General features: G+C 38.7%; 3 protein-coding genes and 1 pseudogene across 4 annotated transcripts; all 4 read left to right on the top strand.

Moving 5' to 3' along the window:
- The first annotated feature begins 4,272 nt into the window (after positions 1–4,272).
- On the top strand, positions 4,273–6,919 carry LOC133716949 (protein trichome birefringence-like 18; annotated as a pseudogene).
- A 2,212-nt stretch (positions 6,920–9,131) lies between these two features.
- LOC133714992 (protein YLS7-like) lies at positions 9,132–12,847 on the top strand. Of its 2 annotated transcripts, XM_062141291.1 has the most exons (5): positions 9,132–9,460; positions 9,610–10,368; positions 10,435–10,459; positions 10,751–11,025; positions 11,721–12,847. In XM_062141291.1, the coding sequence occupies exons 2-5, from the start codon at positions 9,757–9,759 to the stop codon at positions 12,528–12,530; spliced, it is 1,722 nt and encodes a 573-aa protein (XP_061997275.1). In that variant the 5' UTR covers positions 9,132–9,460; positions 9,610–9,756; the 3' UTR covers positions 12,531–12,847. The 2 variants fall into 2 exon arrangements, with proteins under 2 accessions (XP_061997275.1, XP_061997274.1); XM_062141290.1 differs by having other exon boundaries at positions 9,610–10,459.
- Positions 12,848–13,578: 731 nt separating this feature from the next.
- LOC133717149 (65-kDa microtubule-associated protein 3) lies at positions 13,579–18,219 on the top strand. The gene is made up of 13 exons (XM_062143808.1): positions 13,579–13,847; positions 14,474–14,590; positions 14,687–14,893; positions 15,184–15,435; positions 15,529–15,738; positions 15,821–15,976; positions 16,063–16,222; positions 16,314–16,465; positions 16,549–16,636; positions 16,863–16,936; positions 17,076–17,150; positions 17,244–17,514; positions 17,648–18,219. The coding sequence occupies exons 2-13, from the start codon at positions 14,519–14,521 to the stop codon at positions 18,022–18,024; spliced, it is 2,094 nt and encodes a 697-aa protein (XP_061999792.1). The 5' UTR covers positions 13,579–13,847; positions 14,474–14,518; the 3' UTR covers positions 18,025–18,219.
- Positions 18,220–18,685: 466 nt separating this feature from the next.
- On the top strand, positions 18,686–22,580 carry LOC133714924 (AT-hook motif nuclear-localized protein 7). Its single transcript, XM_062141205.1, has 5 exons — positions 18,686–19,607; positions 20,636–20,703; positions 21,232–21,363; positions 21,696–21,857; positions 21,991–22,580. Exons 1-5 carry the CDS (start codon positions 19,226–19,228, stop codon positions 22,294–22,296), a joined length of 1,050 nt encoding a protein of 349 aa, XP_061997189.1. The 5' UTR covers positions 18,686–19,225; the 3' UTR covers positions 22,297–22,580.
- The last annotated feature ends 27 nt before the right edge of the window (positions 22,581–22,607 follow it).

Below are 22,607 nucleotides of genomic sequence, written 5' to 3'. Positions count from 1 at the left end.
TTTTTTTATGTTCGAATAACTGATATAGGAGCTACGAACTCTCCAGAATACACCATGAGGCTGGAAAAATAGTCATACTGACCATAGAGACTCCAAATTCAACAATGTGTCAACTTCGTTGGTAAAGTGACATTGGCATAATAGAGTTATGGATTTAAACCCATGAAGAATGGGTATGTGCTCGAGTCAACTCCACCTCTTATTAAATATGGCTTTAAACCCGTAAATAATGAATATGTGCTTTAGTCAACTCCGCCTCCTACTAAATAAATGCACGTGATAGTTTTGGGTGAATTATGACATCACTCATCAGCGGTGACAAAACAATTTATTGCACGTTTTCTTATAGGAGGTTTTGGGCGACAAATATTTCATCCGCAAAGTATTGCACCTTCCTATTTTATCTTCATTTTTGCATAGAAAATGTGACAGAGTTTTCTTGTTGCAAGCTTTGGTGCCCTGCAGAGCTAGTGGTGTAAGCGATTACAATATGTACATCTTTTTTATTCATAGTGCCGTGGAAGCTTTTCTGTATTACGATGTTCTTCAACCTGCAGTTTAAATTCTAACATCACTACTCACTAGTCACTACCACATAAGTTTCATTATCATGAAAAGTTGTCTTCAAGGGTACTATCAAGCAGATAATATTGGCATTATTTCATCGAATGCTTTCTGATGTTTATAACAGTCTCCTGATAAACAATGCATCATTATAAGACTTATGGTGGCCGCGCCGGAAGAACTTCTCTCTAGGTCTTTTGTTTTCCATTCTTCCAAGATCATTTGAAAAACTTTTATCCTCCAAAATGACAGACAAGCTTCTTCTTGGTCTTTAGGGATGCCGGAACTCCAAATGTTGGTAGGTGCCAGCAAGCGTCTTCGAGAAAGTAATGCAGTCATCAAAGCTAATCCCTCAGTCTTGCCTTTGTGCCATCAAAAGGTACTGATTTCAATTTGTCTTTTGGATATATACTTCAATTGTATCAGGGAATTTGTTGAAAGAGTCAAACAAAGCTTCAATGAGGACTAATGAATATCTGCATCTGAGGTGACGATGACTCGTCTTCGATCAATTTCTAGTGTTCTAGTGTTGTTAAATTTTTTTGTTCACCATTTTCTGACATATACATGCATGTGTTGCATTCTATTATTGAGCCATTGCCAGTGTCTGATTTGAATTCTTTGTCATAGGAAAATAACTTCTCTGTTTTGTTTTGCAGAGAAATTACATAGAGTGAATTCACCTGCATATAGAAGTCTCCCAATACATTCTTCCTTTCTTTTCTCTTGGAGTCTTGGTACATATATATGAACATCAAGTAAAACAAGTTATATCAACTCCGTAATTTTAAAGGGCAACTATTTACTCTCGAACATCTAATTAGGTTGCTGTCTTGCACTTATAAAACGTAGCTGTTTCACTTTCAGTAAGTCATATACTTGATGCAATGAATCCCAACTCACTGCAGCTCTTATTTGGATTGTTACACTTATAATTACAGTAAACCTTCATATACATTTCTCATACAAAATCTGTTTACCTCAAAATCGTCTCGGCCAAAATTAGAGGCCAAGGGACTTGCAGTCTAGTTGTCCTTCTGGATTGCCAACTCGCGGCCTATTGGCCAAGCGAGGTTTTGATATAATTTGCGCTTAATCTAACTTCTTCAAGTGATTATGGGCCAAGGAAGGAACTGTCTCAGCCACTAGGTTCGAACGCCTTTGTTGTAAGGACTTTTGGAGTTTTCACCGATGTTGCTTCTCTTTTTGATTTTTTGATATAGGTTGCAGAAAGTAAAGGTGTGTAAAGTAAAGGAGCAAGAAGCTAAATGCGAGAATTTAAATGCATGAAATTTAAAGAGGCTAAAGAGTAAATTGCAGGAAAGTAAACTGCGGAATGTAAAGAAAGCAATAAAAAATTAAAGTAGACTAGAGCAATAATGAAAAGAATTGCAGAGAATTTGATGCATTGTAATTGAGTTATGTTGTGTTAGTCGGGGACCACTTACAATGTGCTAAATGCCTCCTATTTATACTGTTTGGCTCCAATTTTGCTGCAGTTGGTCAACAGTCTCTTTTCTTGCGCGGGCGTGCCAGCACCGTTCGGGTGCGGTCGTCGGGGGTGTCCCTTGACCTGACTTCTATCAAGCGATTGTAGACGAGGAGAGCACCAACCTCGTCGTGGGATTCTTTCTGCCTCGTGGTGAGGACTTTGCTGAAGTTTCTTCTTGTTAACACAATCGATAGTCAATGTTGTAGATCGAGCAGAGCGACATCACCGGGAAATGTTGAGATCTTGCTAAAGCGTGACTTTAGCTTGGCTGGGTTGCTAGGGCGTTACCCTTGCTTGGCTGGTTCTGTAACCGTTGTGGTCGCGGCACTACCGTCGGCTCCCGAGGAGACTAGGACCGAAGCACGTTGACAGAGGGTTTGGTGGCACTGAAAGTCGGCTTCTGAGAATACTAGGACTAGGAGTGTGATCACCGGTAAGAGAAAGAGAAGGAGAGGAGTTGCTCTTAGAGAGGTTTGCTCTAGAGAGAACTTAGATCATCTTAGAGATGTTGTTGTTGAATGTGAATGTGTGTATTGTGTTTCAATGTAACCTCTATTTATAGGCTACCATGCCAACTACTTTGGCATTAAACAAATGAAAGTGGAGCACTAATTGGAGATAAGGGAGGTGGAGGTGTAGGTAGAGCACTAATAGGAATGATGAATTTGGGAGATAAGGGAGGTGGAGATGGAGGTGGAGCACTAATAGGAATGATGAATTTGGGAGATAAGGAAGCACTTTCGGCTCCTTTATTCCTTCATGTATATCTCCATCAGAAATTCAGATTCTGGCCATGATGTCTTCATAAAAAATGTTCCACTATGAATCTAGATCATGCTGACCAAATTTCAGAGCTTTCTTCCATGTGGTTGGGCCGGAAATGCTGCTGGACCTCTTACAGGTCCAGTTTTCCAGTTTTGCTTCTGCAGAGAATTGGACGGATTGTTTGAAGGCCTTCAACTCAAAACTAGCTCTGGGACTCTTCATAAGAAATGATCCTTGGGCTGTCTAGAATGGATCTGCAGAGTTTCAGCTCATTTAGAGTTTATTTGGTCAGGCGGCCGCTCCTTCTGTTTAGCTCGGTTTCTCCTAGCCGAAGTAGGAAAATGTGCTAAAGTTAACTTTTCATGCTTCTATGCTTCCATAGTAGGCTTTATTTAGCCTCTAAATATATATTTCGAGCTTGTCGACAATATATAGCTTGAGCCACTGACATTGGCTCAATTTCTCCAACACATGCCTTGTCAGGCCAAAATGTTCATTTTGGGTCCAAACATATACTATTACAAACATAACATTTAGGAAAGAAAATACAATTAGGCGTAATAAATTCCTTAATGTGCTAAATGCGGAATGTAAAGAAAGCGATAAAAAATTAAAGTAGACTAGAGCAATAATGAAAAGAACTGCAGAGAATTGATGCATTGTAATTGAGTTGTGTTGTGTTAGTCGGGGATATAATGTGCTAAAGCCTAAATGCCTCCTATTTATACTATTACAAACATAACATTTAGGAAAGAAAATACAATTAGGCGTAATAAATTCCTTAATCGCACCATGATTGCATCCTTCTTGCGGCGCCATTATAATTGATTTGCTCTTAAATATGCATTATGCAATATTCTCTCTAATGCCTTCAAATTCAATAAAATCTCTGCATTAAGTATTCTGAAGAATAATTATCCCTGTTAAGCCTTCTCATTTCTTCTCCAAAAGTTAATATCTAATAAAATCTCATAAATATAAATATGAATTTTTTTTTTTTTTTTGAGTAAAATGATGTCAGCCCTTTATTGAAAATGAAAGATTACAACGATACGATGCAAAAATGCATCAACCATGAAAGAAAACAACACAAAAAGAAAAGATGCAAAAATTGCATCTGAAAAACAAGGAAAAAAGGAAAAACGCAAGAGTAGCAACGTCGAAACGCCAGCTAATTTTACACTACGGATTGCAGCCGTGTAGTGAATTGAGTAGTCGGTGGTTTGACTACCCATCGAACTCCAACACACAAATTGACAAAAATCAACTTGGCGTTGGAATGAAGGCACTCTCCCACCTAAAGATCGAAGCCGGCCAAGGGTGTCAGAACATGGCCATGTTGGCAGACGATCTTTCACGAACAAATACCATAGAATTGGGTCCTGGATCCAATACCAATAAAGCACAGGAGCCCCAATCCATTCTTGCAAACAAACAGCCCACAAAAAAACATGGGTCGCAGTCCAAGTCCAACGTCCACCCGGATCCCAGATCCGAATCCATTTGCAACAACCACCCGGATCCCAGATCTGGATCCGAAACTGTGGAAGCCCAAATCCGCTTGTCCACCTATGGCTGCTTTGGCCCATGTCCAAAAACTCTTGAGCCCAGAGCCCACTAGGTCTTCGCCCCATACCCAAAGCATCTGGGCAATTGACCTTACCGCCGACGATATACCCGGTATTCGTCGCTGCCATGCCTCCAATCAAAGGGTCGTCGTCTACCTCACCACGCAGATCTCGAAGATCGCCGACTGCCCAAACAAGGTCGCCTACACCAGACCACAGCCTGCTCATCGCACCGTCAGCGCCAGAATGGAACAACCTGCGAAGACCACCGTGAGAGAGAGGGAACATATTCAACCCACTACCCGGATCCCACTCCTGCCGACAACCACCGCCGCCTTCCTTCGTCAATCCAAAATTTCTTTGGCTCGCCGGCATGACCACACCAACGCCAAAACTCTCCTCACATAACACTCCACCATCGAAAACAGCAAGAGTCAACACATAGAGGCCGAAGCCTAGAAGTATCTCCATGAATGGAGCAGATTTAGGATGCGACGGCCACGAGACGCGCCGCTCCACAAACCCTAGCAGAGAGCTAGGGGCGAAGGTACTTGTATTTGTTCTCTTTGTCTTAAAATTTTTTATAAATATGAAATTTTATTAAGTATCAACAATAAAAGCACCATATTTTCCTCATCTATCGGCCAAAGATTTAAGGACCAATTTACCAAAATCAGGTACAAACAAAACCATATCCAGTTCATCCCATGCTTTAATTTTCTCTCTCTGTATCAGAGGAGCCATTGGTGGCACATATTGATATGGTTGGGGCCAAGTGGAACTCAGTCACCAATTTGCACAATCTTATCAATCATATCCATGCATAGGCTTCACAAGTAGTCAAGACCTTTGTTTTTACACAAGTATAGAGACCTCACTTGATTTTGGAAAGCAAATGACTTGGGCATCCTCAAAGGGTTCTAGTTCAAAGACTTTGCCTATCCTAAAACCCTAGTTTTCTTGAATTTTGATTTCAACTGGAGGATTGGTATTGCTCAGAATTTTGGTTTCTTGGGACTTAGAACCAAACAATACCCCAACTTCCTCGTATTCCAAATCCCCGAGCGTGGCACATGCAACAAGCATTCCTCCATTTGATTCAGGTTCCTAATCGATCGATTCAGGAATTTCGATTAATTTGGTTGATTTCTTGCTAAGCCTGACTTGTATTTGCGAATGTAGGTTGTGATGATGTACGTGATCTGTATCATGGAACATGGATTTATGATCCAACAATTAAACCAGCTTATACAACGGCATGCCCCTTCATGTCAAGTAAGCTAAAGTGCCAGGTAAATGGGAGGCCTGACAAGGAGTACGAGAACTGGCGATGGAAGCCTTCTCAGTGTGACCTCCCACCATTTGATGCCATAAAATTTCTTGAACTGATGAGAGGGAAGACAATAGCTTTCATCGGCGATTCAATCAATCGAGGCCACATGGAATCCTTACTCTGCACTCTCCAACAGGCATTTGTCTACACTTTCTAATCTACATCCTTAATCTTATATATAATCGCATTGATCTTCTTGAACGTGCTCGATTATCAAGTGATCATTTATCATGAAAAAGACATTGTATACACTCATTATACGTATTCAACTATGAGAACTATTTGAACCTGTTGGCGACATGATAAGTTAATATGAAGAAAGATGTTGTATAGGCCAATTGTAGCTAGGTACAACTTGCAAGTTGTTTTTTAATCATGGATCATCCACTGTCATTTTAAGTCTCTCTTGTGTGACACCAAATGGTGGTGTAATGTTTGCAGGTAGAAGTTCCAGAAATGGGAAGCAACCGTAGAATGCAAACCTACACTTTCAAGTCCTCATTCGTGACAATTGTTCCAATTTGATCCTCACGGCTCATCAACGAAGCACATGGAGATTTCGGCCCGGATGGTGTGTTGAAGCTCCATCTCGGTGTCTCGGACAAACATTTCATCGATCTAATCCCACAATTTGATGTGATGGTTCTTTCTTCTGGCCACTGGTTTGAGAAACCTTCCATACAATTGTTGAACAACGAAGGCGTGCACCTCAATATCACTCAAGCATATGGGATCTCTGTCGAAACAGTTCTCACTTCAATAGTAACACATCCACATTACAACGGGATTACGATGATTTTGAATTCTTATTCGCCGAAGCATTTTGAGGGTGGGAATTGGAATGAAAGTACGTGGAACATGCTCTGGAAATGTGATGCCTATTGGTGATTAGCGGAAAATAAAGACACGAAGAGTATGCATGAAAAACAAGTAATGGGGTTTAAGAGTGCGGTTAAGAAGAAGATAAACAAGTCCAAGTTAATACTAATGGATAATGATCATCATATCACTGAAGCATTTGAGTACTGCCACCACGGGCATCCGGGTCGGTATGGCGAGCCGGACCTGAAAAAAAACAAGCACGTACAACCTGGACCGGACGGAAAGCCTCAAACGGAGGATTGCTTACATTGGTGCATGCCGGGTCCAGTTGATACATGGAACCAGTTCTTTCTTGAGATCATAAGAAGCGAATGAGGGTAGACAAGGGTGGTAGAGCGATATTATTAAGGCAGGCAATCTATTTGGTTATGATGTACACTGCAATTCAACCTAAGAGTTCATCATGTGTGCTAGTTTCTCGAGTTGATGTCAAATAACTTGAGAAGTATTGACGTGTATTGTTTTGTTGAGTTACTTAAATTGTAATTTCGTCGACTATGGTGATACAATTTTCATATCCAACTACAAAGAAAATGTCACAATCAACCTTAAAGTTTGTTATTTGTCACCAACTTTTAGATCTTTCGACTTCTCTTTTGCTACGTAAATTTGCATGCGTTGTATAATCCTACAGCTATCAGCTAATTCAAAGCTAAATCAACATCATCTTGATTCAAATCATAGAATTCTCATTTTATGCCGTCTTAACATCAATTTCTTTCATCCATTTATAAGCAAGTCAGCCATAAATGGAAAGCTTCATTGATAGACATATTGAAATAGAAAGGTTTATTCACTCAATTTCCAAATAAATGAGGGAATAACTGGTGAAAAGAAGTCGGCAATTATTTGTTGAATGTGATTGACTCTTGGTAACTACGAAAACATTTTTGTTTCTTCCTTTATTCTAGTGGGCAATCAATTTTGATTGATCTTTTTGTTTGTGTTTATCCCATGATGATCTCTTCATCTTCTGTAAACATACTGATCTCAATGCATGCTCTGCTCTTGTTGCAGCGTTGTTGTATGTGTTCTTTCTTGCTTATTGTCTCAAGACCAAGGTATTTTACTCTTGATCTTTTGTTTTTGCTTGTGGACTAGTTTGTATTTTGTGTTATTGGTAATTTTTAGAGTTTTAGTTGTTACTTTCTTTTTTCACGTTCCCTTTGATCTATAATTTTACTTGTTCTTCAAATAAATCATTTCGATGCACCAAGCCACCAAGGCATTGATACATTAATTTATAATTACCAATTCTACATAAGAAAATGGTCTACAAATCATCTACCCACCATTGCTTTAAACCAACATATACTTTAAACCAACCTATAGTCCTATACAATGGCACTGTTGAACTTTCCATCTCTTTTTATTGGCTTTAGGGTTTTCCATGTCATTTTCTTCAATCCTCTTTTGCTTTCAAATTGGTACTGTAAAAATTCATCCATCTACTATGTTATTTTCATTTTAAAAAATAAAAACAATAAAAAAATTTACATATCTATATACTATTATTAAGAGAAGAGAGTTTGTCAGCCAAAACAGAAAATTTTTACTAAAATATCCCTCAAATATTAAAAAACATTTGAACTAAAATATTTGAGAAAAACAAAACAGTCAATTTACAAATAAAAGAAAAACAAAAAAAATTTAACAAAAAAAATCAAAAATCAAAAATAAAATATGTGCAGTAATTTTCTCCACATTCTGTGGAATAACTCCCCACATAATATGCACACGGAAATCGAAGATAGAAACATCATAATAGTTGGAAATCGACTCCATTGACCACAATGACTCAATTACAATGTGGGAGAGAAAGACTATTCTCACAAAAAGAATACTTAGCACTATCGTGGGTTATCATGTTACATTACAATACTTTATTATCACTAGCCGTGTCCGTCAACGACTTTGATCTTCTCCTTTCACTGGTAGTACACTTTCATTGGGCCGGCGAATTAATTATTAATTATTATATGATCTAGAGTTATCATGTGTCAACTAATCACTAAGACGTCGACACGTGCATACGGGATATTAAAATAAAAAATTTAAGGAAAACAAAACCAATCACTATCATAGCAAGACGAAAGAATTGATCATATTATTAAGAACCACAGACATGTAATAACTCAAAACTATTGAGTAATTTCTCAAGTCGACAATCCTATTACTCTCGTGCTATCCCCCACTGTCAAAAAAGTAATTCATATGTCTAAGTATGAATGTACCTTTAGTCCCTTAGTAATTCATTTGTGTTAGTGCAAGTGCACACCAATACTTTAAATCATTCTCCTCAAAATTCAATATGAAGAGTTGAAAACGGTCCAAAAAGTCAAATCGACCTTGACTCTTCTCCTCCTCCGAACGCGTGTCAACATGTCACGTCCCCAACTACCCACGCCACACTTAAAAACCATGAGGTCGTCCTTTCGTACCCACCACCGCCCAGGGATACAACCGTAATTCCACCCCTCCCATCCTCGCTCTCTCCCTCTCCAAAACTATAAACAACTCCAAGCAACACACAAAAGGCGAAGACGGAAAGTCGCTTAATCCTAAGCGCAAACCCTTCCACACATTTATATTTTACTCTAAATCTTTCACCTTTGAATCTCTCACTATTATTATTTTAACCCCAAATTCTCAGATCCCAGATCTTCACATTCCCAGAGCCTCACTCCATTCTTCGTTTTCCTCAACTTCCACGCTCAATAATAGAAACTTTTCCGGGTCGGAAACTCTCTTTTCCGGTCGCCGTTAACTCCTCCGTCTGTGGTAGCTGCCACCGTCACGGAGATTGCTCAAGTTTCCGATCTTCGGCGATCCTGGATTCGTTGAGTGTCGATCAAGGTATTCATTCCTATAGATCTTCATACTAATTTGGAAACAGTTAGATTCGTAATTTCACTAATTTGCATTGGGATTTTGGATGTGTTTGTCATTTTGTTAATTAATTTGGGATGTAAAGGATTCGAGTCTTTAATTACATTTGTTTCCAGGGTTGCTGGAGGGAGCTGGATTTGGTTCTGTCCTGAATTGGAAAGAGAGTTCAGAGTTGGGGTTTATCGGATTTTGGCCATTTGTGTGAATGCTTTTGGGGTTTTCTGGATAGTTGGGTAATCATTAGTTACTTGATTTGGAAAGATATGACTTGGGCCTCACCCAAAGGCTCGATTTCGATGAATCAATACCCGAAAACTGTTTCCTGGATTGCGGTTTCGGTGGGAGGGTTGGCTATGTTTCTGCTTTTTGCTTCCTGGGTTTTAGTTTCGTTCCCAATTGGTTCCACGGTTCGGGGGTATTTCTATGGTGTTGATAGTTTGCAGAAACTGGAGTTTTCCAGCTCTTTAGGGAATCAGAATTTGGTTGATTCGCCGCTTCCTAACAATGTAGTTATGAGTGACAAGGATGCGGTGTCCGAGTCAAGTTCTGATAAGAATGTTGGTTCCGACTCCAATTCAGAAGTTCCCACGAGTTCAAATAGTCCATTGGTTGGGTCAGAAGCTAAAGACCTGCCAGATGAGCCGGTAGTTAATGAGAGTATTGTATCAGTGAAACCGGTTGATCAACCAGTGCCTTCTGGTTCGAGTAGTTCTTCAGTTGATGAAAATGTGGAAACAACTCCTCAGACTTTGTCCAATGATACCAACTCGCAAGTGTCCTTCAGTACAACTCACAATGAGAGTGAAGATGTAGCAAAACCTGCTCTCCGATCATCCAATGTTACTGAAATTTCTGTGGGGCCGGAACAAAATGATACTACTACCTCTTCATCTGATTCCAAATCTGGAAGCAATCCAGCTTCTTCTGATCTGTCCAATGATGCAAGTACTGGTTCAGTCGATACAGGTATCTTTTTATTTTATTAAGTTTCCATGTTTGCTGAAATATGACTTGTTTTTGTAATCTTTAGACTCTTTCATTTGTGACAGGAATTCTTACATGCTTCCATCTGCTAGAAATTTCTCTAAGAACAGATTTTCTTTTAAGTCAAAGTTCTCTAGTTAGCTTCTACTTATGAAACGAGTAGCAAATGGCTTTAGCTAGTATGTTCCTTTTTCAAGTTGCATTTGTATTAATTGTCCTTTCCTCACTGCTTCTTTCTAAGCTTCTAACTTACCCTTCATTGGTATCATGTAGGCTGTGATCTGTACCATGGAAGTTGGTTTTATGATTCATCAGGACCACAGTATACGAACAATACATGCCCTGTCCTGACACAGATGCAAAATTGCCAGGGAAATGGGAGGCCTGACAAGGAGTATGAAAACTGGCGATGGAAACCCCTTCAGTGTGACCTGCCACGCTTTGATGCCCGGAAATTTCTAGAGTTGATGAGGGGGAAGACAATAGCTTTTATTGGTGATTCTGTTGCTCGAAATCACATGGAATCATTGTTGTGCATTCTCTGGCAGGCAATTACCTACCCTTTTTTTTATATTATACTTGCATATACATTCTATTTTTCACACATGGGAGAAATACATGTTTCGGTATGGATAATCATATCCACCGTCTTCTAAGAGACATATGGTTCTTTGAGTCTGTTGACCAGTAGTTTGTTGGAGCTTTTTGCTGCATTTCCCGAAGGGACAAGATTGGTGTCATTGACTGTCTTTCCTCGATTTCTTACTTATGTTACTTTGTGTTTGTTAATATCATCTATAATACTTGATGAATCAAAAACTTCCCTTTGGTTTAAGGTCTCAAGCAGCAAAGGAAAAATTTGACCCAACCTAAATTGATCTTATAGGCCTAGTTCATAATTTGTTCTTCTCTGTTACAAACATTGTTGGCTGAACTTTTGATGATGTAAGAGTGTGACTGTGTTGTATTTGGGATATCCTTTATTTAGTAACTTATCCATGTCTTGCCCTTGCTTGGGCTTAAAATTTTGGATGGATTGATTTGTTTGTAATTGATTGCTCAACCTTGCTAGTAGTACGCTTGTCTACTGTTTGATTTTTATACAAGCTATATTAGATTGCATCTCCAGCATCTTTTTGTCATAAAATTGGGGGTAAGCTCAGGCATGTGTCTACTGTAGGCATGAGCTGGACAATGTTAGGTTTACTAATATAGTGGTGCTTACGCTGTGTGGTGTTTGCAGGTAGAAGCCCCAAAAAACCGGGGCAACAAGAAAATGCAAAGATATTATTTCAAGTCTACAAATACTTTTGTAGTACGTATTTGGTCCTCGTGGCTTGTCAAGCAGACATCCGAAGCATTTGATTTTGCCCCAGAGGGTGTGGCCAAGCTCCACCTTGATGCTCCTGATGACCGCTTGATGGATGTCATTCCGCAGTTTGATGTGATTATTTTCTCCTCTGGCCATTGGTTTGCTAAGCAGTCTGTTTATATCCTAAACAATGAGATTGTGGGAGGACAGTTGTGGTGGCCAGATAAATCGAAGCAAATGAAGATTAACAATATTGAAGCATTTGGAATATCCGTTGAGACGATTCTCACTGCTCTTGCTACACATCCAAATTATACAGGAATTGCCATTGTTCGTTCCTATTCACCTGACCATTATGAAGGCGGGGCTTGGAATACAGGTGGATCATGCACTGGGAAAGTAAGGCCTCTTGCACCTGGGCAGAGAGTGGAAAATGGTTTTACAAATATAATGCATGAAAAACAGGTTATGGGTTTTAACCGTGCAATAAAGAAATTGACAAACAAGTCGAAGCTGGAGTTGATGGATATCACCGAAGCTTTTGAGTACCGTCATGATGGACATCCAGGTCCATATAGAAGCCCTGACCCGAATAAGCAAACAAAGCGTGGCCCTGATGGAAAGCCGCCACCACAGGATTGCTTACATTGGTGCATGCCAGGTCCGGTTGATACTTGGAACGAATTTGTGCTTGAGATCATAAGGAGAGAATATGAGGGCAGCAAGAACTTATCTTCATGAGAGGTGAACCTTATTGCTGGGGTCTCCAAGTGGAAGATAACTGGTAGCCATCTGTTATATTTCCAGACTTAGAGCAAGAGCAAGAGCAAAAGCTTCCACAATAACAATTTTTTATTCTTTTAAACAGCTTATAGAGAAATTATATATTGCACTAGATCAGAGGATTAGTGGCTAATTCTGTATTTGAAGAGTAATTCTAGCTTAGTCATCAAAATGATTCTGTACCCTAGTAATGTAAGCACTTTCTTTTAGGTTGTACTACTGTCATACATTTCAATCTGGATGAAGGAAAGAAACTATTTTGATTTTCACTTTTAGCTGCATTGTGTTGTACTGTTGTACTCTATTTACTCACTACTCCTTGCCAGGCAGTATTTTCTTTCTTTGGTAATGTACTTGAGAAATTTGGAAATTGTTTGTCCAAAAAGGGAACCAGAGTAAAATTTCAAAATGTTAAAAGTCATATTTTAGTGAAGCCAGTCAGCACAATAATGATACATTTCCAGGTTGAAAAGGAAAAGGATCCAAGGCTAAAATCAATAATATAAGAAACCCTTCATATCGACTTCATAAACGAAAAATTTCATTAAAACAATAAAATTATAAAGAGAAATTACATACAACTGCTTAATGCAAATTTATTTATCATCAATAACACATAAACATTCAAATTTGGAATATTGGAGCCTAGGAGGTTACTTTTCACACTGCCTGAAAAAAAAAAAAAAAAAAAAAAAAAAAGAGTAAAGAATAACTACAAAAATGGAGAGCGTTGAGATTATGAGACCCCATATGGTTTTAAAATTAAAAACACTATGATGGATCTGAAATAAATCCCATTTTCATCCTACTCTCGCCAAATGTCCTTATCCCCTCCTTTTAACAAATCAGCAAGCAGACGGAACCAAACCTTTACTTTTTTTCCGGTGACGTGGCGAAACTCCATTGGTTGTCTCTCTCAAAGCTTCAATAAACCCACAACAGCCAATCCAAACCCTCGCCTGGAGGTGAAGGATTTGAAATTCAAATGCTGTTGGTGCTTCTTCTTTCAGAGAGAGAGAGAGAGAGAGAGAGAGAAATGATTAAATAATCAAATCCATAAAACCAGGCTCTTCTGCTCTCTCTCTCTCTCTCTCCTCAACGGTCCTCTTTCTCCTTCTTCAGGTTTCAAACGGCTACTCTCTCTCTCATTCTCTCTCTAAAAATCTCAGATTTCTTCTCTGACCTCCGTTAAATTCCAAACGCCATTTCTTTCGACCAAGAAAAGGCGCCCCCGCGCACACAAATCTCCGCCGAGCAAGAAACTCACGCCGTCAGGTTCGTCGCCGGATCCTCTTCCCTGTTCCGTTACCGCCGTTTCGGCGTTTTCCTTTTCCCATTCGCCGTTTGGTTATCCGAGAAATGAGAACGGAACTAACCGTGTCTCGTAGTTTCTGGATTTTTACCTTTCCTCCTTTTGGATTTTGAAAATTTTTCCTCAGCTTTGTTGATTTTTTTTTTTTTTGTTCTGATCTGAATTTTGTTTTGAATTTGCTTTCGTTGAGCTAGTTTGCAATGGAAATCGTTATAGAAACGAGAGGTTTTGGATTTGAAGTTAGAATTTGGGGGTGATTGTGACCTAGCCGTGGTTTTCTAATTGAAATTTGGGGCAATTTGGGCTAGAATTGGGGGTTTTGTTTTTGAATCGGTGAGAAATGTGAAAATTGGAGGTTTGTGTTGGGGTTTTGAAGAATCTAGGGTTTAGTTTTCATTTAAAGCTTTTCCATTTTTTGAATTTGATGATCAGTTTAGAGTTTGGTGATCAATTTTAATTTAAGCAATGCATAAATGGAAACTGAATCTAATGTTAAAGATGCAGATGTTGATGTGTTGGACTGTAGGTGTTTGATACAGTCTGTATGAAATGGCTGTAATTAATGGTTTTATTGTGTGCATGTAATTAGGGTTTTACTGTGGAAAGTGCTTGTGGCTGGTGAAGTTTCTTCAACATGTCTAATCTCCAAAGTGAGCAGCTTCTGCAAATGGAAACAACATGCGGGTCTCTTCTATATGAGCTTCAGGTATCTATGAATCTTTAAATAGAAAATAAAGTTGTCGAAGTTGGAATGTAGTCAATGTACTAATTCATTTCCTTTCTTGTTACTTTGAAAATGCAGATAATTTGGAATGAAGTTGGAGAGACGGACACTGATAGGGACAAGATGCTGCTCGAGCTTGAGCAGGAGTGCCTTGAAGTATACAGAAGAAAGGTTGATCAGGCTAATCGGAGTAGGGCACAGCTACGTCAGGCAATTGCTGACTCCGAAGCAGAACTTGCAGCAATCTGTTCTGCAATGGGGGAGCGACCAGTTCATATTAGGCAGGTCAGGAGCCAATGTGGCATCTGGTTTTCAATATTATAGATTATTGAACAAGCTTGATTGTGCAGTCATTATAATAACGTAGACATGAAATGTTTTACTTTGAAATTGAGAAAGAAAAGTGTGAATTAAAGAACTTGAGCCAAAATGGTATATTACAACTGAATGCACAATTAAATGATTAAGAAAGATATGAACTGTGGTGGTTTTGTAGATATAATTTTTTGGTTCTTGAAGTTTAGATGTAACTTCTATCAAAGGAGAATTATATACAATTTGGTTTATGATTGCAGTCTGATCAAAATGCTGGAAGCTTGAAGGAAGAACTCAGTAAAATAATTCCACAGCTGGAGGAAATGCAGAAGAGAAAAATTGAAAGAAAAAATCAATTTCTAGAAGTTGTGGAGGAGATAGAAATTATTTCAAGTGAAATTAATGGAAGCACAAGTTGCATTTCTTCTAAAATAGTTGTGGATGAAACTGATTTGTCTTTGAGAAGGCTTGAAGAATTGCACAGACAGCTCCATGCACTCCAAACAGAGAAGGTTGGTTGAGTGCTCTGTTTTTTGTTTACACTCGGTTTGTATTTTATATATGCTTACCACTTGTTCATTTATCTATTCTTTCTTCTTTTGCAGAGTGATAGGCTGAAGCAGATACAGGCCCATCTGGGTACATTGAACTCGCTTTGCTTAGTTCTTGGTATGGATTTCAAACAGACAATCAGTGAGGTTCATCCCAGTCTAGATAATTCTGAAGGATGTAAAGATATAAGTTTGGACTTAATTGAGCGATTGGCCACTGCAATAAAGAAATTGCGTGATGTTAAATTACAGAGAATGCAGAGGGTAAAGACTGTTCTCCATAAACTTTAGTTTCTAGTTGAAGTTATATGCCTTCTAATGATCATCGTGACTTGACCTCTGACAGCTTCAAGATCTTGCAACCACCATGTTGGAGCTGTGGAACTTGATGGATACGCCAATAGAGGAGCAACAGATGTTTCAGAATATAACATGTAACATAGCTGCTTCAGAACATGAGATAACTGAGCCGGATGCGCTCTCCGTGGACTTCATCAATTATGTGAGTTTTCTGCAGTAATTCTTTGTAGTTTTAGATGTGGGTTAATACATATCTTGTATTCATTTGGGATTTTATATATTTTGCAGGTTGAGGCAGAAGTGTCTCGGTTGGAAGAGTTGAAATCAAGTAAAATGAAAGAGCTTGTTCTTAAGAAGAGGACAGAGCTAGAAGAGATCTGTAGGAAGACTCATATGGTCATAGAGGCAGATAGTGCAATTGAATATGCCATTGAAGCTATAGAATCTGGTGTGTTTAAAATACTTGATAGCACATCATATGTAAAAGAAAACATCTAAGAATGTGTTTCTGAATGTCTGCACCATTTTTGCTTGTACAGGAGTTGTAGACCCTTCTTGCGTATTGGACCAAATTGAGGTTCAGGTTGCAAAGGTTAAAGAGGAAGCTTTTAGCAGGAAGGACATACTTGAAAGAGTTGACAAATGGTTGTTTGCTTGTGATGAGGAGTGCTGGCTTGAGGAATATAACAGGGTTAGTTTTCCATCAATTTGCATGCTGATTATTTCATCATCTTCAACTCCATTTGCTTACGTATTGTTTTTATGGCTGTTTAGGATGAAAACCGATATAATGCCGGCAGAGGAGCTCATCTTACTCTCAAGCGCGCTGAGAAAGCACGTGCTTTGGTTAACAAACTTCCAGGTACAGATTGCATTGATAGAATGCCTCCCCTCTATCACAATGTTAAACTTTCCTATATGTAACTGTCACAGAATCACTTGGAGGCTCAAGAAGCTCATTTTACTACGGAACTAGTTGATATATTCTTTGCTTCTAGAAAAAGTTATTCTTTGATGCAGTCCTGATATTATTTGTACTTGATATTTCTTCTTGGGTTGCTTTAACAAGTATCCTGGTTTTTGTACAGCAATGGTGGATGCATTGGCTTCAAAAACCATCGCATGGGAGAAGGAGAGAGGAATTGAATTTACTTATGATGGTGTAAGTACTTACCTGTTATGTTTGAAGCCTCTAAGAGGTTCATGTTTGTTCATTTGTCCATGCCATAAAGTATTGTTTCTTTTTGTATTCATATATGCACATTCTGAAACAATGTCACTTGTTGTCTACTGCTATTCAGGTTCGTCTTCTTTCCATGCTGGAGGAGTATACTATATTACGGGATGAAAAGGAACAAGAACGCCGAAGGCAGCGGGTATGGTTCTCTAGTTTACCAGAACATCTCGAAATTTTTTTTTTCTCTGGAAGATGTGTGTAATACATTTTAACAATCAAATCTCTATTTCAGGACCAGAAAAAGATTCAGGGTCAGCTGATAGCTGAACAAGAAGCACTTTATGGGTCAAAACCTAGTCCTTCAAAGCCGAGTGTAAAAAAGGGTCCCAGAATGTCAACAGGAGGTGCAAGCAATAGAAGACTTTCAATCCAAGCTCCCAAAGCTGATCCAATTCACTCCGCTAGAGTGCCTGCTACTCCTCTTTCACGTCCTAGTTCAAGGAAGAGTGATCGAGGCCACCAAAATGATCATCACGATGATGGCCTTACAGCTTTGGCCACTGGTAAAGCTCTTCTCCAATTGCTCTTCATTTGTATCCTGGCTTCAAACCATTAGCAGTATCAAAATTTAATTGCAGTAATTTCATTGGAACAAAAGTCAAATCATATCTTGATCTCTTCGATGTGTTTATGCAGGAAGGAGAACATTAAGTCGGAATAGCTCTTTTGGTTCCAACTATGAACCAGAGTCACCCATGATGCGGAAACCCTTTGCGCCAATTTCTCTTCCTACTGACAACGGCACATTTGCTACTCCTATGAAGTCCACAAATGTTCCAGAGGAAGACAACACAAAAACACCCAAGGTGATGACCTTTGTGCCCACCACACCACAAACAGTGTCGGTACCAATGCAGACTGCTGTGACCCCAGCTCCTCCACCACCTCAGCCGATTCCTTATGCCACCAAAGTAGTCGAGGAGGTTACTCCTGAAGAGATTGAATACTCTTTCGAGGAAATCAGAGCGGGTTTCGTGCTCCCCGAAGCACATACCAAGTCGATACATGTCTGATAGGATTAGTTATAGTTAACTCTTTGGTGAACTTGAACAACTCTTATTTCTTGTTTTAGACACTCTCTCTTTTCCTTCTGTAAGTCAATTCTAATTGGCTTCCCTGATGTGTATATAGTCTACGACCTTTGAACGTGGACTAAGCTATCTGAACCTGTTCCTCTCTGAATCAATGTGATCATTTTTCATTTTTCATTTTGTGATATTTTTTTTTTTGGTTGAGACAATTCATTTTGTGATACTGTTGAAGTTGGTAAATCTGATTCATGAAGGGGATGTTATTTACAGTGGCAGTAATAGTAGATAGTTGGAATTAAAGGGGTGTGTTGTTGTGTTGGAATTTAAATCTTCTAGTCAAACTTTAATTTTCTGAAAAGACAAAGGAGTTGTCAGTAGTTGGAAAATTGGTATAGCTCTCTCTACCGTTAGCTTTACAGCTTTGCTGTATATTTCTTTAATAAACTTTGAATAAATAAAAGGTAATTAAATAATAAAAAAGCCCTTTTCTTTTCTTAAACTAAACTAAACTTCATTGTGTGTTTTTATTATTCAAATTTAGTATCATTGTCCATTTATTAAATCAACTTTATTAAATTTCCAAGACGGACGTGAACCATTTTCTTAACTAAAATTCATACTTTGAATTTGCAATTAAACAATTAGTTTATTACCCAAATTTCATCAATATTTTAACTATACCATCATATTTTTATTTTTATTTTTCCAATTTAAACTTATTTATTTCTCCTCCTTTTCCTGCAAAACCCTAAATTTTACATTTCTCAGAAGTATTCCTGAAGGCTGAAATCACACCAAGAATTAGTGTTTCTAATTCCTGGTAATTATTGGGAGTTGTTTCCATTTTTTTTTTTTTACTGAATTTCAGTCGCTGCTGTTCAAGCTCTGTGCTTTCTCTACAATGGTGAAGTGAAGCTTCAGAATTGCAGGCGTTACAGTACTGGGTTCTTCAGCTTTCACCAGCCAAGCAAGGGTTTTGGGTCTTGGAGTCTTGAATTTTCAGCTGAAGTTGCTGTTGCATACTACTTTTTTCTTTAGTTTTGCAGAAAAAAGAAAAAAAAAATTCTGGGTTCTTGTTTTTTCTTCCCAAAGTTGAAGACTTTGATGGGTGGGTTGTGAAATTTCAAAGGGTTCTGTAGGGTTTAAGCTTTCTAGGGTTTTGGGGTTTTTGGTGGTCTGAAAAATGGAGGAGAAAGACAGCTTGATGGTTTCTGGAGTTGCAGTGAGCAGTGACCAATCTCAAGATATTTACAGGATTGCCCCCAGAACTGAAATCCCTCCCCAATCTGTTGTGGGTCCTACAATGGCGGCAGCTACGGCGTCGCCGATGAGCTCGGCCTTGACCACCACCGCCGGCGGGACAGATTCTCTGAAGAAGAAGAGGGGCAGACCCAGAAAGTACGGAGCCGACAAGACCTCGCCGGCGTCGGCGTTGTCTCCGATGCCGATTTCGTCTTCGGTGCCGCTCACCGGAGAGTTCTCGGCTTGGAAACGAGGCCGGGGCCGGCCCGTTGACTCGGTCAAGAAGTCTTCACACAAGTATGACGTCTTTGAGAGCTCAACAGGTACTGAAAATGACACACACCCTTTATAAATTTTTCCGCGTCTTGCAAATTTTGACTTTGAGTTTACCTCTTTTTACTGTTACATATAGATCATGATCTTGTGGTTGTTTAATCTTTGCATGCCAATTATGGTGTTGGTTTTTCTGGGATTGGATTTGGGAGTTTAGAGCTAGATTTGGAAGCAAATGTTGGGTTGGATTTAGTAGTGGACCCTTTTAGATTTATCAGATTCCATGTCAGATCTGGTACTTGTGGTGAAGAAGGGATTTGCTGATGTTATATATGGAACTTATTCTGCTGGCTACAATATTAAACTGGCCTCTGCCTTTTTGTGAGGCTAAAGCTGCTTACTAGGAAACAGAATGAGAATGATTGAAGGTACTAGTACTACTACCAGCTTGTTCAATAAGGTAAGAGTCCACTAATGGGCTGACGTGCCTGGGATTAGACTTGTCTAATTAAGTGATTATCTATCTTAATTGCGCGAGATAAGACAGAAAGAGAAAATTTTAGTGGGAGAGAACTATACAACTTGCCATGTATAGTTAGTAATGATCCATCTGGGAATACCTGGTTTATATGCTTTTGGATTATAATTGTTAATACTTTCTTAGCTAGGTCTGACTTTAATCAATATGACCGTTCCACTCTTGGAACCATTGGGTTTGAGTTGGTATGTAGTTTCAAAATGGCCCCAAGGCATAAAAATATGATCTCTTATTATAAAATTAGTGTTCGTCTACTTCTTAATGTTGCCTTCTTGAGTTAGCATCAAATTGATTTGGACTTGCCTCTTACTACTGATGATGAACTAAGCAACAATTTCCAGACTTTGTTCATATACTGACCTCTTTCTAATTATCTTTTCTAATATTGAGAAAGAAAAGAGACAAATACTTTGGCTAGCATTTTGAGTCTTAATAGTATGATTACGGGTGCCTGATTATGTGAATTTGAATTATTATTTCATTCGAGGTTCTTTAATTTTCGTTTTCCTTTTTTTTTTTCTTTTTTTTTTCTGTTTGCAGGCGAGAAACTTGCATACTCTGTTGGCGCAAATTTTACACCTCATATCCTTACTGTCAATACTGGCGAGGTATGCTGGAAAAGCCATGTGAATCAATTTTTCATGTCAATTAACAATAACTTAACTGAAAGAGGCATACTAGTTCCTTGTGTTTAGGGTTTAGATTCATCATTAATTTAGTACCAACAATGATAAGATGCATAATCGTGTTAAATTACTCTGTAAAATGAGATTGATTTGTTTTTGCTCTTTCCCCTCAACATAGAAGATCTGTAAATTGGAGCCTCAATCCAATAGGCAATTGTAATCTCTATTCTCTTAGATTGCAGGTTAATACATGAACTTGATTAATAGGGTAGGGACTTAATAGTTTGCATGGGGTTTCTTCTGTGTAAATCACCAAGACAATACCCAATGGATGATGTAAGTTATCATCTTAAAGTATGAATTCTATGGGAAATCAGTTATAACAAGCAAAAAGAAAAAGAGAATAAAAGGAATAGGAAAGTTGATTTCGGTCCCATATCTCAAGATAGTTAAATATTTAGTGTCATCTATGCTGGACGTGATTTCTGATGTGTCTTTTGGTCTATGCAGGATGTTACGATGAAGATTATGACATTCTCTCAACAAGGATCTCGTGCTATTTGCATACTTTCTGCAAATGGTACCATATCAAATGTCACACTTCGACAGCCCAGTACTTCTGGAGGTACTTTAACATACGAGGTACGGCCTTCCGTCCTTTGCGAGTGTTTGTGTAATTTTAACATTTGAAGTTCCTGCATCATGTAACTTCTTAGTTGCAAAGTATTCTCATTTCTAAATACAATAGTACTGTTGTGCATATAGTATTGTTTTTCTATTTAGATGTTCTTGTATTAGTAAATGGGAGATATCAACATTACTGTGAAAAATGGATCAACTCTGGCAAGTAGAAGATAATACATTACTGCATCTCACTGTTTTAGTAAATGACTCTTGTATTTTTATCTCAACCTGATTTTAACTTTCAAGTTTTTGACTTGGCTGACATGATTTACTTGAACTGTTATTTACAGGGCCGATTTGAGATACTTTCATTGTCTGGATCATATATGCCAACTGAGAATGCAGGAACAAAGAGCAGGTCAGGTGGCATGAGCGTCTCTTTGGCAGGTCCAGATGGTAGAGTTGTTGGAGGAGGACTGGCTGGTCTATTGATAGCTGCAGGACCTGTGCAGGTAACATGGTTTCTTAGGAACAAAAAACAAAAGAAGATAGTCATTATATTATTCTAATGAATAGTTCGACACATTAATGTTAATTTTACTGATCTTTATCAAGTAATCTAATACTGTTTGTCTCTTAAATCAGGTTGTGGTGGGAAGTTTTCTACCAGGTCACCAGCAGGAACACAACAAGCCCAAGAAGCAGAGAATCGAGTCAGGATCATCACCGATTGTCCCTATCATTGTCAACTCTGTGACTGGTGAAGAAATAAAGGGCTATAGTGGATTAAAACCCATCATGATGACTACTTCCTTCCACGGAGACAATTCGAATTCTCTGAGCCACCCGATGCATCAGAACTTTAAAAATTCAACTCCTGAGAATAACTCATTGGTAGCAGAAGAAGACTCCAAAGGCTCTGGCCAATCAAACTGTGAAGTTTCTTGTTGATCATGTTTCCGCGGTCTTTTTGTGTGATTGTTGTACCCGAATGGTTTTCTTCAGACTTGGTGACATCTAGGCTCACTCAACCTTTGTCTGACGGCTATTCGTGAAGGACAAACTAGGCTTAACCTCTTCTTGTTGTTTTAACCCGGAACATTCTTAGTAGGTATTAGTTTAGTCTCTTGATCATGAGGCTTATTATGTGGCTGGTGTTGTATTCATGTATTTCTACTGTTGTACCGTGTAGCGTTTTTAGATGTATGAAACATGTTTAGTCATTTGTATCGTCCCATCGAGTTCATGGTATCTGAAAGTTG

The sequence above is a fragment of the Rosa rugosa genome, chromosome 6 (assembly GCF_958449725.1).
Source record: "Rosa rugosa chromosome 6, drRosRugo1.1, whole genome shotgun sequence".
In the NCBI taxonomy this organism is placed as follows: domain Eukaryota; kingdom Viridiplantae; phylum Streptophyta; class Magnoliopsida; order Rosales; family Rosaceae; genus Rosa; species Rosa rugosa.
Note: the sequence above shows the minus strand (reverse complement) of the source record. Positions and strands in the feature narration are given on the sequence as shown.

Excerpts from the sequence above, each read along its gene's own strand:
- LOC133714992 (XM_062141290.1), top strand. The coding sequence starts at position 9,757 with ATGACTTGGGCCTCACCCAAAGGCTCGATTTCGATGAATCAATACCCG. Across the intron at positions 10,460-10,750 it reads TACTGGTTCAGTCGATACAG|GCTGTGATCTGTACCATGGA; the intron begins GTATCTTTTTAT and ends GGTATCATGTAG. Across the intron at positions 11,026-11,720 it reads TGTTGTGCATTCTCTGGCAG|GTAGAAGCCCCAAAAAACCG; the intron begins GCAATTACCTAC and ends TGGTGTTTGCAG.
- LOC133717149 (XM_062143808.1), top strand. The coding sequence starts at position 14,519 with ATGTCTAATCTCCAAAGTGAGCAGCTTCTGCAAATGGAAACAACATGC. Across the intron at positions 16,223-16,313 it reads CATTGAAGCTATAGAATCTG|GAGTTGTAGACCCTTCTTGC; the intron begins GTGTGTTTAAAA and ends TTGCTTGTACAG. Across the intron at positions 17,151-17,243 it reads AAGAACGCCGAAGGCAGCGG|GACCAGAAAAAGATTCAGGG; the intron begins GTATGGTTCTCT and ends TCTCTATTTCAG.
- LOC133714924 (XM_062141205.1), top strand. The coding sequence starts at position 19,226 with ATGGAGGAGAAAGACAGCTTGATGGTTTCTGGAGTTGCAGTGAGCAGT. Across the intron at positions 21,364-21,695 it reads GAGGTACTTTAACATACGAG|GGCCGATTTGAGATACTTTC; the intron begins GTACGGCCTTCC and ends TGTTATTTACAG. Across the intron at positions 21,858-21,990 it reads TAGCTGCAGGACCTGTGCAG|GTTGTGGTGGGAAGTTTTCT; the intron begins GTAACATGGTTT and ends CTCTTAAATCAG.